This window comes from Palaemon carinicauda, chromosome 5 (assembly GCF_036898095.1).
Source record: "Palaemon carinicauda isolate YSFRI2023 chromosome 5, ASM3689809v2, whole genome shotgun sequence".
Lineage (NCBI taxonomy): Eukaryota > Metazoa > Arthropoda > Malacostraca > Decapoda > Palaemonidae > Palaemon > Palaemon carinicauda.
In genome coordinates, this window is record NC_090729.1 from 192659388 (window position 1) to 192676759 (window position 17372).

A 17372-nucleotide genomic window follows, 5' to 3' on the forward strand; every position below is an offset into this window, starting at 1 on the left:
CAAGTTCCTCTTTTTCCTCTACCTCACCTTTTTAATTGGGGCATTTTTTTATGGTTCCTTCCTTCCTTGATTGTGGAAACAATGGCTTCAACTAAAGCAATATAACTTGTATCTTGCACTCTACTTAACTCCCACTTTACTGCTTCAAATTGAGATTGATTAAAGCCACGATAGGGTTTTGATGCCTTCTACTAAAAAGGACACTCAATTATAGTACAGTATAGTAAATAGTATCCTGACCTTAAACTGGTCATGCTTGTTTTTACCACTGGGCCTTTGATGAATAGCATACATGATTCAGTTTTGGAAAGCTGAGCAATGATTATTCAAAATTTATTTTTACTTTTAAATATATTTTGCGTTCAATTGATTATCAAAATTATAAGAATTGTTGTCAAAGTCCTCAACATTTCAACTGTATCCAATGATTATTTCATTAAATAGATTCTCTATATCAAGAGCAAACTCTACCAAGCCTTTAAGGAGCTGAGAATATTTTGTTATTGGTCAGTTAGAATGTTTTAATAGAAATTATAACAATGCATGTTAAGGCTGTCTACAATCATTAGTTGCCCTCTGCTTGTGCCTAAGGTTCTGAAGATATTGTACGACCTATAATTACTACATACATATACCAAGGCACTTCCCCCAATTTTAGGGGGTAGCCGACATCAAACAAATGAAACAAAAAAGGGGACGTCTCCTCTCTACGTTCCTCCCAGCCTGACAAGAGACTCAACCGAGTTCGGCTGGTACTGCTAGGGTGTCACAGCCCACCCTCCCACATTATCCACCACAGATGAAGCTTCATAATGCTGAATCCCCTACTGCTGCTACCTCCGTGGTCATCCAAGGCACCGGAGGAAGCAGTAGGGGCCTACCGGAACTGCGTCACAATCGCTCGCCATTCATTAATATATCTAGCACGCTCTCTTGCCTCTCTCACATCTATCCTCCTATCACCCAGAGCTTCCTTCACTCCATCCATCCACCCAAACCTTGGCCATCCTCTTGTACTTCTCCCATCAACTCTTGCATTCATCACCACCTTTAGCAGACATCCATTTTCCATTTTCTCAACATGGCCAAACCACCTCAACACATTCATATCCACTCTAGCTGCTAACTCATTTCTTACACCCATTCTCACCCTCACTACTTCGTTCCTAACCCTATCTACTCGAGATACACCAGCCATACTCCTTAGACACTTCATCTCAAACACATTCAATTTCTGTCTCCGTCACTTTCATTCCCCACAACTCCGATCCATACATCACAGTTGGTACAATCACTTTCTCATACAGAACTGTCTTTACATTCATGCCCAACCCTTACTACTACCTTAACTCCCCAACACTTTGCATCCTTCATTCACTCTCTGACGTACATCTGCTTCCACTCCACCATTTGCTGCAACAACAGACCCCAAGTACTTAAACTGATCCACCTCCTCAAGTAACTCTCCATTCAACATGACAGTCAACCTCGCACCACCTTCCCTTCTTGTACATCTCATAACCTTACTCTTACCCACATTAACTCTCAACTTCCTTCTCTCACACACCCTTCCAAATTCTGTCACTAATCGGCCAAGCTTCTCTTCTGCGTCTGCAACCAGTACAGTATCATCCACAAGCAACAACTGATTTACCTCCCATTCATGGTCATTCTCGTCTACCAGTTTCAATCCTCGTCCAAGCACTCGAGCATTCACCTCTCTCACCACTCCATCAACATACAAGTTAAACAACCACGGTGATATCACACATCCCTGTCTCAGTCCCACTCTCACTGGAAACCAATCGCTCACTTCATTTCCTATCCTAACACATGCTTTACTACCTTTGTAGAAACTTTTCACTGCTTGCAACAACCTTCCACCAACTCCATATAACCTCATCACATTCCACATTGCTTCCCTATCAACTCTTATCATACGCTTTCTCCAGATCCATAAACACAAAATACACATCCTTACCTTTTGCTAAATATTTCTCGCATATCTGTCTAATTGTAAAAATCTGATTCATACAACCCCTACCTCTTCTAAAACCACCCTGTACTTTTAAGATTGCATCTCTGTTTTATCCTTAATCAGTACTATACCATACACTTTTCCAACTACACTCAACAAACTAATACCCCTTGAATTACAACACTCATGCACATTTCCCTTACCCTTGTATAGTGGTACAAAACTCGCACAAACCCAATCTACTGGTACCATTAACAACACAAAACACATATTAAACAATCTCACCAACCATTCAAGTACAGTCACACCCCCTTCCTTCAACATCTCAGCTCTCACACCATCCATACCAGATGCTTTTCCTACTCTCGTTTCATCAAGTGCTCTCCTCACTTCCTCTCTTGTAATCTCTCTCTCATTCTCATCTCCCATCACCGGCACCTCAACACCTGCAACAGCAATTATATCTGCCTCCCTATTATCCTCAACATTCAGTAAACTTTCAAAATACTCCGGCCACCTTCTCCTTGCCTCTTCTCATTTTAACAACCTTCTATTTTCATCTTTCACTGTCTCTTCAATTCTTGAACCAGCCTTCCTCACTCTCTTCACTTCTTTTCAAAACTTCTTATTCTCTTCATATGAATGACCCAATCCCTGACCCCACCTCAGGTCAGCTGCCCTCTTTGCCTCACTTACCTTGCGCTTTACTTCCACATTTTGCTCTCTATACCTTTCATACTTCTCTACACTATTGCTCATTTTTCAAAAGCCCTCTTTTTCTCTTTCACTTTTACCTTCACTCCTTCATTCCACCATTCCACCACACATAATACTGTTGGATAACTAATAGATTTTTTTTACCATTTAGATTACTTGTGTTGCCTATGCTCTTTTGATATTTTTTTTCTTATTGTCAGGGTGCATAAACATGAGAGAGTATTTTTTTAACTATTTAGATATCGATATAATTTTCTTGTCGACATTTATGTTTCGACTACACACTAATTTATAATATTTTCCTCAGACAATCTACCATACAAAGAAAGACTCAAAGAAAAAGAAAATCAAACAGAAGGTGGGAAAACGCTTGGAAAACAATGGACAAACATGCTCGCCATCAGAAGAAAGTACCTCTATCGCTGGAGCTGCGAAAAGTTTGGACAAGGATCTAAATAAAAAAGTTAATGAATCTGTGAATAGTTCAAGCGATAATAAGGATATGATTAAGAAAGAGTTGAAATGCAAGAATGATAAGAGGAAAACGTGTGATGGAATAGTTGACGTAGTCTGTAAAGCCCCTAAGGAAAAGAAACGCAAAGTTAGCATTGCAACAGAGCCTAGCATTTGCAAGGAACTAGAAACAGAAAGTGTGCAATTGCCGGAGGATAATGGTTTATTAGAAAATGCTAATAAGGAATTAAAGGAGGTAGGTTCACTTGAGAATCACAAAAATGAAGGGAAAGTTAAATTGAAGAAGAAAAAGAAAGCAAAGGAAATTGAAAATCATTGTGCTAAGGAAAGAGATGAAGAAAGTAGAGTGAGTGACGATGAAAAAATCCCTAACGTTACCTTTGAGTGCAAAACTACTGTGCAGGAGGGAAGTTTTGAGGTAGAAGCACAAGAATTGAAGGAAGGACAAGTGAAATTGAAAAAGAAAAAGAAACTAAAGTGCAAAGAATCCTTGGATGCTGGACAAGTGAATGAATCTTTAGATTCGGAAAAGAACACTGAAGTGCAAAGTCCTATGGAAGCTAAACAGATATGTGACGAAATAGTTGAAGGCAAGGTGAAATTGAAAAAGAAAAAGAAAGCCACGAACAAGGAATCTTTGGATGCCGGACAAGTGAATGAATCTTTAGATTCGGAAAAGAACAGTGAAGTGCAAAGTCCTATGGAAGCTAAAGAGATATGTAAGGAAGTAGTTGAAGGTAAAGTGAAATTAAAAAAGAAAAAGAAAGCCAAGAACAAGGAATCTTTGGATGCCGGACAAGTGAATGAATCTTTAGAATTAGAAATGGGCAATGAAGTGCAAAGTCCCATGGAATCCAAACAGATATGTGAGGAAGTAGTTGAAGGTAAAGTGAAGTTGAAAAAGAAAAGGAAAAAGAAAGCCAAGAACAAAGAATCCTTGGATGCCGGACAAGTGAATGAATCTTTAGAGTTAGAAAGGAGCAATGAAGTGCGAAGTCCCATGGAAGTTGAACAGATGCATGTAGAGAAAATAGTTGAAGGTAAAGTTAAATTAAAAAAGAAAGTAAAGCGCAGAGTCGGCGTGAGTGAAGAAAAAGAGGGCGATGAAAGTGATATGAGATATGACAAGGACGTAAATGGCACATCTGAGGTAGGGGAAACTACTTTAAAGAAATGTATTGCCAGTGCGGAGCCTCCTAAAACCGATGCTATCAGTGAAGTGCAACTAGATTTGACGGAAGATAAGCATGTAAATGTGTTGGGTGATGAGTTGAAGGTAGAAAAATTGAAAAAGAAGAAAACCAAACGTAAAAAATCTTTAATTACAGAAATGTCAGATGAGGGAAAAGTGCCTGTTGAGAAAAACACAAAGGGTGATGATATTGCAATGGAAGGTAGTTTTACAAATGAATTAAAAGAACCCCAAGGAAATTGGCAAATGGGAGTAAACTCGGTGGAAACAAAGGAGATATGCGAGTTTGGTGATGAAATTAGTAAAGAAAAAGTTAAAATAAAGAAAAAGAAGATGGCAAAGCCTGAGAACATAAAAGTAGTTGATGACGAAAAATGCTTGAATGATGTTTGCATGCCAGAAATTACTAACGTAGAATCCGCTAAAAAGAGTGGAATGTTGTATGCAGGCCTGAAGGCAAAACTAGAAAGTGAATCTGAGAAGAAAATGGACCAAAAATTGGAATTGAAGAAGAAAAAGAATGAAAACAAGAAAGTCAGTCTGAACATTGAAAGGACAATTGAATCAGAAAGTTTTCCAGTGTCCCAAGGTAGTGATAAAGTAGATGTCACACCGTTGGATGTTGAAGCAGATCAGGGAAGTGAGTTTGACAAAGGGTCTAAGGAAGATAGAGCGCTTTCTCGGAAAAAGAGGAAGAGGAAAAAGAAAACCAAGCAGCAAACGTCTACATATCCTGAAGAAGAAAATGAGGCCAGTCCGTTGGACAGCGAAGGAATGAATGTGAGTGGAATCGGTAAACTAGAAAATGTACCAGAAGCTCAAGCATCCATAAAGCAAAGTAGACATTCCCCTGAAATTTCATCTCAAACTAAAAAAGATAAAAGAGAAAGTGATATTAGTGCAGAAACTCCTGTTAGCAGAAAGAATATCAAAGATGATTTATCTGAATGTGAGGGTCAAGTAACTCCAGTTTCTCATAGTCACAAAAAGAAAAAGAATGAAATTAAAAACTTAGCAAAAGAATCAGGGGAAAGTTCTGAACGTTCAGATAAGAAGAAAAAGAGGAGGAGAATCTCTGCTGTTACCGAAGGAAGTAGCGTAGAGTGTAAGTCAGAAAGTTTTGAAAATGAATCTCTGCTTTTTGATGACAAGGATGCTCAAGAGGAAAATATTACGCCATCAGCCAAGAAACCCAAAATTGAAAAAGATTCTCTTCTAGAGTTGTCTGAAAGTAAAGACATTCGTAAAAAGAAGAAATTTTTAAAGAAAATTATTAACTTAATGTTGAACAGTTCTGATCAAGAAATTGAGCTAAAAGAGAATATTCTAACCACGTTGACAGATGAAGAAGACCAAACGCACTTGGGAAAGAAACGAAGGAAACTTAGTAAACAAGAAAAATCTTTGAGCAGTGCAAAAGATGAAGTCTCTTTAAGTCATGAGATGATTCCAAGTGATTATAGAGGATGGAACTCAAGTCCTCCACAGTCTCAGTCGCGTAAAGGAAGGCTGCGTACAAGCAGCTGGGACTTTACTGTAACAACATTAAACTGGGATAAACCCGCACCAAGAAAGGCATCACCTCATTTAGCTAAGAAATCCCCAAAAGAAATTGTGCAGAGTACACCCATCCAGGAAAAAAAATGTATAGCGACTCCTTCCCAACAAATAGAAACCTCCCCGAAAGTAAAAGCCTTTCTTGCCAAAGCAGAAGACAATGATTCAGACCTAGATGTCATCTATTATAAAACAGATGCAGTTGGTGATGGTGCATCTACTTACAGAGATGACAGAGATGAGGCATATGGATCGCCAGGAGATATTGTCCCTTGTGATGAGGTCAACAAGATGTTCACTGATGAAGAAATACGTATATACCATCAGAAGTGTTTGGAAGATGACTTGAAGTTAAGAACTGGAAACACATCAAAAAGAAAAAATCTATTGTGTGATGAAGAAGAGGAAGCTTCCCAATTTAGTATTCCAGAACAGGAAGACATTACTAGCGACAATGAGGAGGGTATGAAGGCAATATTGGAAACTATCGTACGAGACACAGGACGAAAAAGCAGCATTGAAGGCCTTAAAGAAGAGTTTGAAATATCTAGTTCCTCTTCATCAGATGTAGTAGTAATTTCAGAAGAAAATGGTGAACAGGAATATCAGACTCTCAAGGAACAACTGGAGGATGATGCTATTCAAGAGAAGACTGTCTTGAAAGATCATGAAAGAGTAGTAAGCAGCAGTATACAAAAGATCTCTGATGTTGTTGGTAATAAGGAACTACCAAACTCAATTGAACTGAAGCCTGATGTAGAAGAGCAAAGCATTGGCAATTTGAGTAAGGATGCTTTGAGTCCAGGAATTTCTAGTAAAAGTAAGTTAACTGAAAAAAGTGTTTCTATATACGATACCACTTCTCAAAAGGATACAGATTGTAGTGACATCCAAGAGATAGTTGCTGGTTACAAAATTTCCCAAATTGAATCCACAAATGAGACACTAGGTATTAATTGTAATGATGACCTGTTCAGTACAGAGCTGGGAGAAACCCCTTTTACAATGAATGGCTTTGAAAAATCTGGATCTCCAAGTGATTGTTCTATTGATTTGGGCACAAGAAATGCCTCAAACTTGGATTCATCTAAAGCAGATGCTGATGAGCCTGATGTTATTTGCATAGAAAATGATACCTCCAAAAGTACATCTAAAATAAATACCAATGTAGTTGATGCTATTTGCAGTAGTGGTAAACCTAATGGCGATACAAGTAGGGATGAGTCTTTAGGGAAATCAAGTGAGATAAAAGAACCAAATTTTGATGCTGAGAGTTTACAAGATGTACCAAAACATAGTGAACCAATAGAAGCAGAAATTGGCACATCGAATGGTTTACTTAATTCTCAAAAAAATAGTAAAAGGGAAGGAATAGATACTTATACAGAGACTACTTTACAGAGTAGTAAACTGAAAGAACTAGAAATCAGTGTTGAGAGTAATTTACAAGAGTCGTTATTAGAGAACATTGAAGTGAAAAAGCTAAATGTTGATAAAGAAATTACTTTACAAGAGTTGCCAGAGAAAAGTGAGGTCATTGAAAGGAATTTAAAAGATTCACTAGAAAACGGTGAACAGAAAGAACAAGATATTAATGAAGAAATTATTTTAGAAGAGTTGCCAAAGAACAGTGAGCTCAAAGAAAGGGACCTTCATGCAGATGATTTACAAAATACATCAAAGAACATATTTACCCCAGGAAAAGATGTCAATGGTGTACATAGTAAGCAAGGGGAAACATTCAGTCAACTGAATGAGTCAGTGGATTGCATGTATTCAAATGCGAATGATACACACGATGGTACTAATGGTTCTCATGAGAAAATTGATTTGAAACTGTCACATGATGCTGGACTCGACCTTCAGAATACCAATAAACCATCTTCAGCAAGCACTTCAGAGTGTGATGTTAATAATTTGCCTCGAGTAGAAAAACACAAAAAGGACTCTTCAATTGTTAAAGAGAAAGAAACGGGACTTGATACAAATACTGATGTTTCAATGGCACACAAAAAGGACTCTTCAATTGTTAAAGAGAAAGAAATGGGACTTGATACAAATACTGATGTTTCAATGGCACCTCCATCACCAAATGAGGTTAGGGTGGTGCCCCCCCAAAATAATTTGGAGTCTGATGAATACAACCCAAAGGACATATCTGCTTCAGAGGGAAATCAGGACTCCCGAGACAAATTAAGTGAAAGTTACGAAGATATTTTGTGCAATGATGGTGATGAAGCTTACGAAGCCAGCAGTGATGCATCGGAAGAACCAACCCCTGTCAGCCGCAGAAAGACGCGCTCCCAGAGAAAGTCTTATCCTTTGTTGCTCAAAGCTGGTGAAGCATCCGATTCTGATTTTTCACCCTTAAGAAGAAGTCAGAGAAGCTCAATTCTTAAAAAGAAGCAGAAAGCGACAAGCACCGACTCTGATGTTGCTGTGTCTGAAACTAGCCGTACAACTGCAGGAAAAGGATTTAGTCCAAGTGAATCCGATGATGTTGCTCAACATCGTGAAGGAGCGTTGGAATTTGATGCAGGAAGTGAGAAATCTCTCTCTGAAAGATTCCCCTTGAATAAAATAGAGAGAAAAAGAAGTAGGAAAAGTTATAGTTCTTCAAAAGAATGTGAAGCTGATGCCATGCGGGTTAAGAAAAGAAAAATGACAAAGCAATGTATATCTGATTCTGAAGTAGGCAATTACCTTGTTGAAGAAGGATTTCTGGATAGGCTAAGAAGTAAAGGTACAAGGCAAAACCAACTTTCGTCAAATGCACTTCCGAGAAACAGTCCAGGGAGGAAAGTATCGGTGAATGCTGCTTCTCCTTTCAAAACAAAAGGTTTAAAAGTGCAGAGATCTTTAGAAGCAGCTCTCTCGGAAGGCTGTCCAAAGAATGAAGGTGATGCAAGCGATAAGGTAACAGCCTCTTTAATCACAAATAAGATGGGAATTGATGATTCTACTCCACAAGACGATATGCCACACAGTGATCCTTGTTCTCAGTTATCTGATGGAAATCTAAAGTCAACTTTAGTAGAGTGTGATGTTATTGGTGTTTCACAAAAAAGTTCCGAAAGGGTAGAGAATTTTGATGATGAGCAAGTTTTCCTTGAGAACAGCAAAGAGGAGAGTTTCAGCTTTAGAGAATTACTAGAGGAAGAAGAAGGAGATGAAATTGAGGTACTTTCAACATCTGGGTTAGCTGACAGTGAAGACGGTCTTGAATTAACTGTTTCTACAGTAATAAAGGAAAGGACCATTGAAAAGTACAAAACTTCAAGCAAATCAGCTAGCGTATCTAAAAAGTGGCAACGGAGGTCGAGTAAGCAAAGCCCTTTGGGGAAAACCACGGAGTCCTTTACTTTTGCCAACAAAGACCTTGACAAGTTGGAAATTCCACAACTTGCTGCGCAACGTGTTTCAGAGGCTGTTCTTACAAAAGAAATTCTTATAAGCCCTGATGTTAGTGATGGAGAGTGTGAATTAGTTTTGCCTTTAGATTCGGGTGAAAGTGAGACGAAGAAAAGTGTACCTTCATCAGAGGGACTCCGGGATCTGCTGGAGAAATTGCCCGAAGAAAGTAAAATTGTAATTAGTACACGAGGTGGTCGAAGGGGAGGAATTCGTTCACCACAAAAAGTTATTCCTGAAGAACAGGATGAGTCGTCACTTTCTCAAAAGAAATCAAAACCTAATAAAATTATTTCTCCAGATAATGTTCCAAAGTATTCTAGAAAATCCTCTGATGAAGACAGTTTAAAGCAATCCTTAAGGAGTACTCCAAAGAGAAATTATAGAAAACTGTCTCTTTGCACTCCAGTTAAAAGAAACCCTGTCAAGAGTCCCAGTTGTAATAATTCCTCAAAGAAGAATGTAGATCATGATGGTGAATCCACAGATGCTGAAGCTTCTGAAACTCCGGCAAAACGTTTTACGAGTAAAAGATCAAAATTAGAAAACACTCCTAGTGGTAAAGGGGAAGAATCCTCCTCGACGAGGGTGACACGTAGTAAAGAGCAGGGTAATTTGTCCTCTGAAAATGTGTCGGATTCTAGTGATAAAGGTCGCTCAAATGCCAAAAGTGCGTTTTCGCCTAAAAAATTACGAAGTAGGGTAGGAAGTAAAAAAGATGATGTGCTGTCAGTTACTCCATCAAAAAAGACAAATGGCAGGGAACCCAAGAAGAAAGTGACTGCTGAAAGTAGTGGCAGTGATAACAATGAAGAGAAGCATTCAGAATGTAAAAGTAGCTCTCCTAAAAAAGATAATAGTGGCCTTAAAAGAACAGTTTTCAAGGAAATTGATAGTATCTCTGAAAAGAGAGATGCAGACACAGTGAAGACAGGTAAAGGTGCTACTCCAGATAAGGTAGGTAATCTGTTAGATCGCAAAGAGACAAGCAAAGCAGGAATTGAAAGAAAAGAATCTGTAGAGAAAAAGGATAGTAGTGTTTCAGAAAAGTGTCTTTTTGAAGTCACAGTTGGTGAAGAAATGAGTGTAAGTGTAGACAAATCAAAAAGCCAAAGTGAAGATGTAATTGAAAAGCTGACAGAACCAAGACAATCCAGTTATAAAAGCAAAAGGCTGAGTCTTGGGAAACGAAGGACTCGTTTGTCGTGCGCTAAAGAAGGACTTGCCAATGTGCCGGAAGAGACACTAAAAACTTCTGACACTCAAAAAAGTTCCCCTCTAAGTGAAACACCACAAGAAGAGGTAAGCTATATTCTGAAATTGTCTCCCTTTCTAATTTAATTGTACTTTTGTGGTTTCAAATTTGTTTAGATAAAGTAGATATAGCTGAAAAATTATTTGATAATCTTATTTTCTTTTCAAAAAGTGTGAAAATTGCAGTGCAAGTTGAGTATCTCTTCTGTAATAATGTCATTTTAGACAATATAAATATCTAGAATTAACTTCCTTATTTGTATCAAGCATTTCATATATGGCATTTATTTTTATTTCATGTTATGAAAAAGCAATATAGGAATCATGATATTGTTTTTGTTTTATTATTATTATTATTATTATTATTATTATTATTATTATTATTACTGTACTAGCTAAACTACAACCCAAGTTGGATAAGCAGGATGCTATAAGTTCAAGGGCTCTCCAATAGGGAAAAATAGTTCAGTGAGGAAAGGAAATAAATAAACTATCTGAGAAGTAAAGAACAATTAGAATATTTTAAGAACAGTAACAACATTAAAACAGATCTCTCATATATTAACTATAAAAAGACTTATGTGAGCCTGTTCAACATAAAAACATTTGCTGCAAGTTTGAACTTTTGAAGTTTTACCAATTCAACTACGCGATTCGGAAGGTCATCCCACAACTTTTCCACAGCTAGAATAAAGCTTCTAAAATACTGTGTAGTATTGAGCCTCATGATAGAGAAGGCCTGACTATTAGAATCAACTTCATACCTAGTACTACGAATAGGATGGTACTGTCGGGAAAGATTGGAAGGCTAAAATTAAAAAGTAGAACTAGGGCTCCCAAGATGATATTTTGTGAAATAAATGGAAAATAAATAAAGTTTCCTTTCTTTAATCTTGTCGTCTCACCTCTGATTGTCTTCAGGTGTGTCAGCCCATGAGAGTTCAGATGCTATACATCCAAATCTAAAAAGGCTTTCGTTCCTAATATTTGCTAAATATTTGTTTTAATTATCTTCCCTAGGAAAGACTTTAAATTGAGCAGTTTTTTTTCAGCTGTTCTGAAACCACAAATGCTGTACAAGAGAGACTTCAGTACTTGGCTGATAATAGAAATTTATACTGTTATCATTTAATTTCGCTGGCATGAAAGTTCACGATAACCATGAAAATTCTATGTTCACGCCGTCGTACATATGCGCATTTTCAATTTCAGCCATAGTATTTCCCCCCCACCAAATCTTTAAACAGACCATGTGCATAATCATCCATAGTTATGTGGATATATGTCAATTAGAGCAGTGTGTTTGGTAATAACAAACTGACATTTCCAATGTTATAGTAATGTGGTTGAATTCACTTTGGAATGGAACTAAAAAAGACATTGAGGTTTTTCAAAAGAAGTACAATAATGATAATATCATACACATGCTGAAAGGATTGGTCATCCCAAAAGTGCGTACTAGTAGTTTATTAGTACATGGAAACATTAATCAATATCTTGCATGTTGTCTTTTACTGACTGCCAATAAAAAGAAAAAAAAAAAGATGTTTTATTTAGATATTGGTATATACGCTACATTATGATATCATTAGTCCTACACAGTTGCGATACACAGATGACGAAGTAAATTATTAATTGTACATTTTTGAAAGATGAATAAAGATATAAAAGGAATGATACTAAGTTATTAAATAAAACAAGAGGTGAGGGGGCCAATTAAGTTGATTATTCAGTTTAATCATAAAAAGTGAGAGGCAAAATAATATGTCCATTTTTCGGGGGCACCAAGGTCATTACTCCGGCGTCAGCTTATGGTACTGGAATGGAATTGAAAAGAAAATTATTTTATTTCTGCCTTTCACTATAAATATAAACAAAATTCTGCTTGATTTTCCCTTCATCTTCATGTAATGAATCTCATCTTATTCAGATCCAGCTTCAAGACAGACTCTCCTCGTCCAGTAATTCCGATGGGTTAGGGTCTTCTTCCTTGCGAAGGCTTCCCCAGGAATCTATCCCCCTACAAGTTCAGGTGTCGAGTCCATCACGTAGAGGGAGACCGTTAAAAAAGATATCCACTGAACACTCAACACCCCTCAAAGATTCCTGTCCACCAACTTCACCAGTTAAAGTTTCAAGTCCTCTGCCAAACAAGACTGTAAAGGAAATCATAGTCCCCCGTGCCCTAACCAAGTTACCTGAATTACAAAGCCCTGAGCAACCAGTTGGTAGGCGAACCAGAAGAGCTTCTCAAATGAAGAATGATGAAGGTGAGCATTAGTTTTTTATTTTTTTATTGATGTCTCATAATTAAATTTATGGATGTACCTGTAACAATAAATTTTGTATCCTTAATGAAGGTGAGGATAAGTTTTTTTTATTTATTGATAAGTCTCATAAATAAATTTATGAATATACTAGTAACAATAAATTTTGTATCCTTAATCCTTTTACCCCCAATGGACGTAGTGGTACGTTTCACAAAACTCATCCCTTTACCCCCATGGACGTACCGGTACATCCTTGCAAAAAACTGCTATTTACATTTTTTTGTATATTTTTATTAACTTTATGAGAAACTTCATGCATTTTCCAAATAAATGAGACCAACCTGACCTCTCTATAATGAAAATTAAGGCTGTTAGTGCAATTTAAAAAAAAATAAATTGCAAAACATGCTTGAAAAAGAAAACGCCTGGGCGTTAAGGGTTGGAAAGTTCCAAATAGCGTTGGGGGTAAAAGGGTTAAAACTTGCATACTTAGTTTTCTGTGTAAAACCAAAATAAACGGGGTTAGGTTGTAAGTAATATGTATTTCTGCTCATAAGAAAACCTTTAACAACTTTATTAAGAGGCAGCAGATCCACCCTCTGTAGCTATGTGAGATTTTCCACCATCGGATATACTTGTTCACTTACTCGACAGTAACCTACATTTCCATGTCTATTTTACTGCTGATTATAAAATAAATTTTTCAAAAGTTTGCTCTATTTTCTATTGTATTTCACTCTTAAATAGTTTCCCATTTGTTGTAAAGTTATTATAGAGTAATTTTTCAGAAATTTCTTTAATATAATTTTTTCAATATTTAACTTAGCCGGTGATTATATAGCTGCAACTCTGTTGCTCGACAGACAACTCTACGGAAAAACTCGCCAGCGATCGCTACACAGGTTGCGGGTGTGCCCAACAGCGCCATCTGTCGACCAGATACCCAGCTCTCAATGTAAACAAAGACTCAATTTTCTCTCTGTCGAGGTGTCGACGTTTTTCACATCTATTTGGTGAAGTACTATATTCTAGTTTTGAGCTTTCGCTATGCAGGTGTTTTATCTTCATCTTAAATCTTGAACTCGTTTTGGATAGATTTAATTATGGTGACAAAGAGAGTATGGACTTTCTTTCACTTTTAAATGGCCGACCCTTCCCTTAGACGGAAGTGTGTTTAGGCTTTTAGTAATTATCTTATCACGTTATAGATTTTCCTCTATATATTTTATATCTCTCCGCCTTTATTAGGCCTCTTCGATTAACTTTCCATTTATTATAAACATATAAAAATAAATTTTAATGTTTTGTTTATATGCGACCTTTCCTGAGAGTAGGCGGTCCTAACTTGGAAACCGAAGTTAATCAACGTTGAGCCCTTTATATCGTAATTAGCTTTTAAAGAGCTAAGGATTTAAAACTTTTTAAATGTAATATTTTATGAAAGAATTTCTTTGATAGTCTTCGTACTGTTTTCAAAGATGAACTAACGTTTAGTTTATTTATGCTACGCAGTTGTTGACGTTCAGGACGTTCAACATGCGCTCTATCGTTACGATAGAGAGAGAGTGTATCACGGTTTCACTTTGCAGTAAGAGTAAATCGATTCTGACGTTTTGTTCATTCTTTCTTAGCTTAAATGTTTTAAATTCTATTTTAAAGGAACTTTTTATTTGAAAAACCTTTCAGTTTTTTTCCTTTAGTCAAATAACATGTTTTTTTGACGAAATATAATTGGGCTCTTCTCTTAGGTGCGAAATCAAGAGAGAAAGAGAGAGAGAGATAGAGACGGAGGGAGAGAGAGGAGAGAAAATGTTCCGTTCAAGCGGGTAACGTTGTTCTCGAGTTACTCTCGTCCCTAGTCGCTGTACGGGGAGGAAGGATAAAACGTTTTTAGTTTTTTATTCTCGTCCCCAGGCTATGTGCGGTGAGAGATTGAAAACGTAGTTTATATGAACTAGTGTTTAGTCTCTTTCCCAGCCACTGATTTTTTTATCTTAAAATATGTTTTCTGTTTTTTGCTGGTATTAATGAGCTTGCATTATACGACTGATTTCGCAATTACTACCTTTTAATGAAGGGTAGAATTGCGTGTTTCAGGTAGAAATCAGTAAAAGTTTCGATTTCAGTGAAATAAGTGCAAAACAGAAAATCGAAGTGATAAAGTGATATGCGCAAAGTGTTACAGTGTTGCGTCCGAGGGTTTGTCTGTTCGTGCCTGTCGTTCACCTAGTCCGGGACCTCTTGCATGCTCCCAAGCCCAGGGGAGAAGTAATGTCAAACGACTTATGGGTTCGAGAGGCCTTGATCAACGAACAGACGTTTTCCCTCTATGGTATCGGGTGTATCTTACCAAAATCTCCCCTACCATAAGACGAGAGAGACGTTGTTTCTCCTCGTCATCCGAAGGCTTTTCGCATAAGAAACCTGTCACAAGGTTTCGAAGCCCTTAAGCGAAAGTCAGTCCTTTCAGGACAGGTCCAGCGTCCTGGTTACAACCATTAGGACAGCTCTGACCCTATGCAGTCATCGGATAACTGCTCGCCGCCTAACAAAAGCGTAACACAGACTCCGAGAGTCTTTTTTTGTTGGCAAAGTGTTGCGGTCACAGACGTTACCCTCGTCTCTTACCACAACCATTTCCGTTGATCCTTAATGGGTTGTATGGCAAGACATGCAGTATATGCTTGCCTCCCTTATGGAAGACTATTCTGCCGATTAGTCCGTTGAGTCTAGCCGTTTATCTCATCGATATCCTGGCTTTCAGCCAACCTAACGTTCCTTTGTGCTTACTGTTGACGTTGGCGTAGCTTAGTCACGTCAGTCAGGTTGTTTAGAACCACACTCAATGCGGTCTCGTGTGGTTTTTCAGCCGCATTTGGACGTTAGGCCACTTGCTGATGCTCCTGTTGACGTTCAAGACGTTCACTAACAATCGGAGTTGACTTGTTTTGACGCTGTGCGTCAACCTCCGCATTCTAGAGTTGTTTTGACTGCTCAGTCTAGGCAGTCAAAGCAGTCTCGAGTGGACGCTGTGCGTCCTCACGCACCTGTTGTGGTTGACAGTTCAGTTGTTGACAGTTCACAGACTGTCAAGCAGTTACATGACGTTGCGTTCTGGTCCGCTACTAATGCACCAGTGAGTGTGGACTCTGCTTGTAAAGCATTGCCACCACGGTAGGTCTCTCCCTTGCTTGAGACTCAGCTTTTATCGGATAAGGTTCCTGTAGATGAGGAAGTTGCTGTTCCCCCTCCTACTGATATTCCCTTGAGGACTCTGTCAGATGGAGAGGAGCCTAAAGCTGCTTAGCCCCCTATGGACTTTAATTAAATCATGATGATTTTTTTTAAGGATCTTTGTCCGGATCTTTTTGTAACTGCTGCTCCTCGTTCGCCTAAACGTCAGAGCTTACACTAGGCCTAGCTACTTCGAAGCCGTTGTTTTTAAGCTAGTGCTCTCTCGCTCTCCTAGAGAGCTTTACGTTGGCTAGGCGACTGGTTTTTCACCAGGAGGAGTTTGGGGGATACAGCCTTTGCTTTCCCTTCTTTTAAACTGGTTTATAGAGCGAGAGTCTGATATGACACGAGAGAAGCTCTCGGCTTGGGAGTTCATGCCTCTGCCCAGATAGACTTCTCAATTCTCGTAGACTCTCCCTGGCGCCTGGCCAGGAGACGCTCCAAGTTTTTTACAGGTCAACTTCACAGCTGTTTTCGAGCCTTTGAAGTTTTGCTGTACAATTATGTCATGCATAACAAGGCTTTCAGGGATGGTAAGCGGTACCGCCTCAGTCGCTAACCCCGTCTGTTGCCACACCTGCTCCCGTAGACCCTAAATGGGCTTTTCTGCAAGACATGCAGTCCAAGCTTGCGTCCTTGATAGAGGACTTTAATGCGGAGAAGGTTGCTACCGAACCTTCTGGCCAACAACCTTCCAACCGGTCGGTTGTGCGCCCTGTTGACGCTGAGGTAACCTACTCGCGTCTGCCAGTTGAGGTGGTTCCTCCACCGATGCGACCCAGTGTGGGTTGCCAGCCGCATGTTGACGTTAAGCGACGCTCGGAGGTGGTTGTTGACGTTCAGGACGTTCAACAACCAGCAGAGGTGACTTGTTTTGACGCAGTGCGTCAACCGCAGCAACCCGGTAGGGTGTTGACTGCACAACCCAGACGGTCTAGACAGTCTCGGGTTGACGCTGTGCTTCCTCGCGCACCCATGGTTGTTGACAGTTCACAGACTGTGCACAGTTCCATGATGTTGCTTCCGGCTCCGTCACGCATGCACCAGTGCGACCGGACTCAGCGAGCCAGACGTTGCCCACTCCGTTGCCGTTTCCTCATCAGTTTTCGGATGAGGAACCCTCTGATGAGGACGTTGCTGAACAACAAGACGATCAGCCCCCAGAATAGATCAAGCCCTGCTATCCATCCAGAAGATGCTGAAGAAGGAACGCTGCTCAGTCAGGCTGTGGATGAGTCTGGTAGGGACGCTGTCATCCGTGGAACAATTTGTGTCACTAGGAAGA

General features: G+C 38.9%; 2 protein-coding genes across 2 annotated transcripts in view; one reads left to right on the top strand and one right to left on the bottom strand.

Annotated features, from left to right (window-relative positions):
* The window catches only part of LOC137641694 (serine-rich adhesin for platelets-like), a 289845-nt gene that overhangs the window by 102760 nt on the left and 169713 nt on the right, over positions 1–17372 (bottom strand). The window lies entirely within an intron of this gene.
* The window catches only part of LOC137641304 (titin homolog), a 46576-nt gene that overhangs the window by 7831 nt on the left and 21373 nt on the right, over positions 1–17372 (top strand). Inside the window, exons 2-3 of the mRNA XM_068373732.1 lie at positions 3003–10631; positions 12514–12853. Of these exons, the coding sequence (XP_068229833.1) occupies positions 3003–10631; positions 12514–12853 (7969 nt within the window). The remainder of the gene's footprint in view (positions 1–3002; positions 10632–12513; positions 12854–17372) is intronic.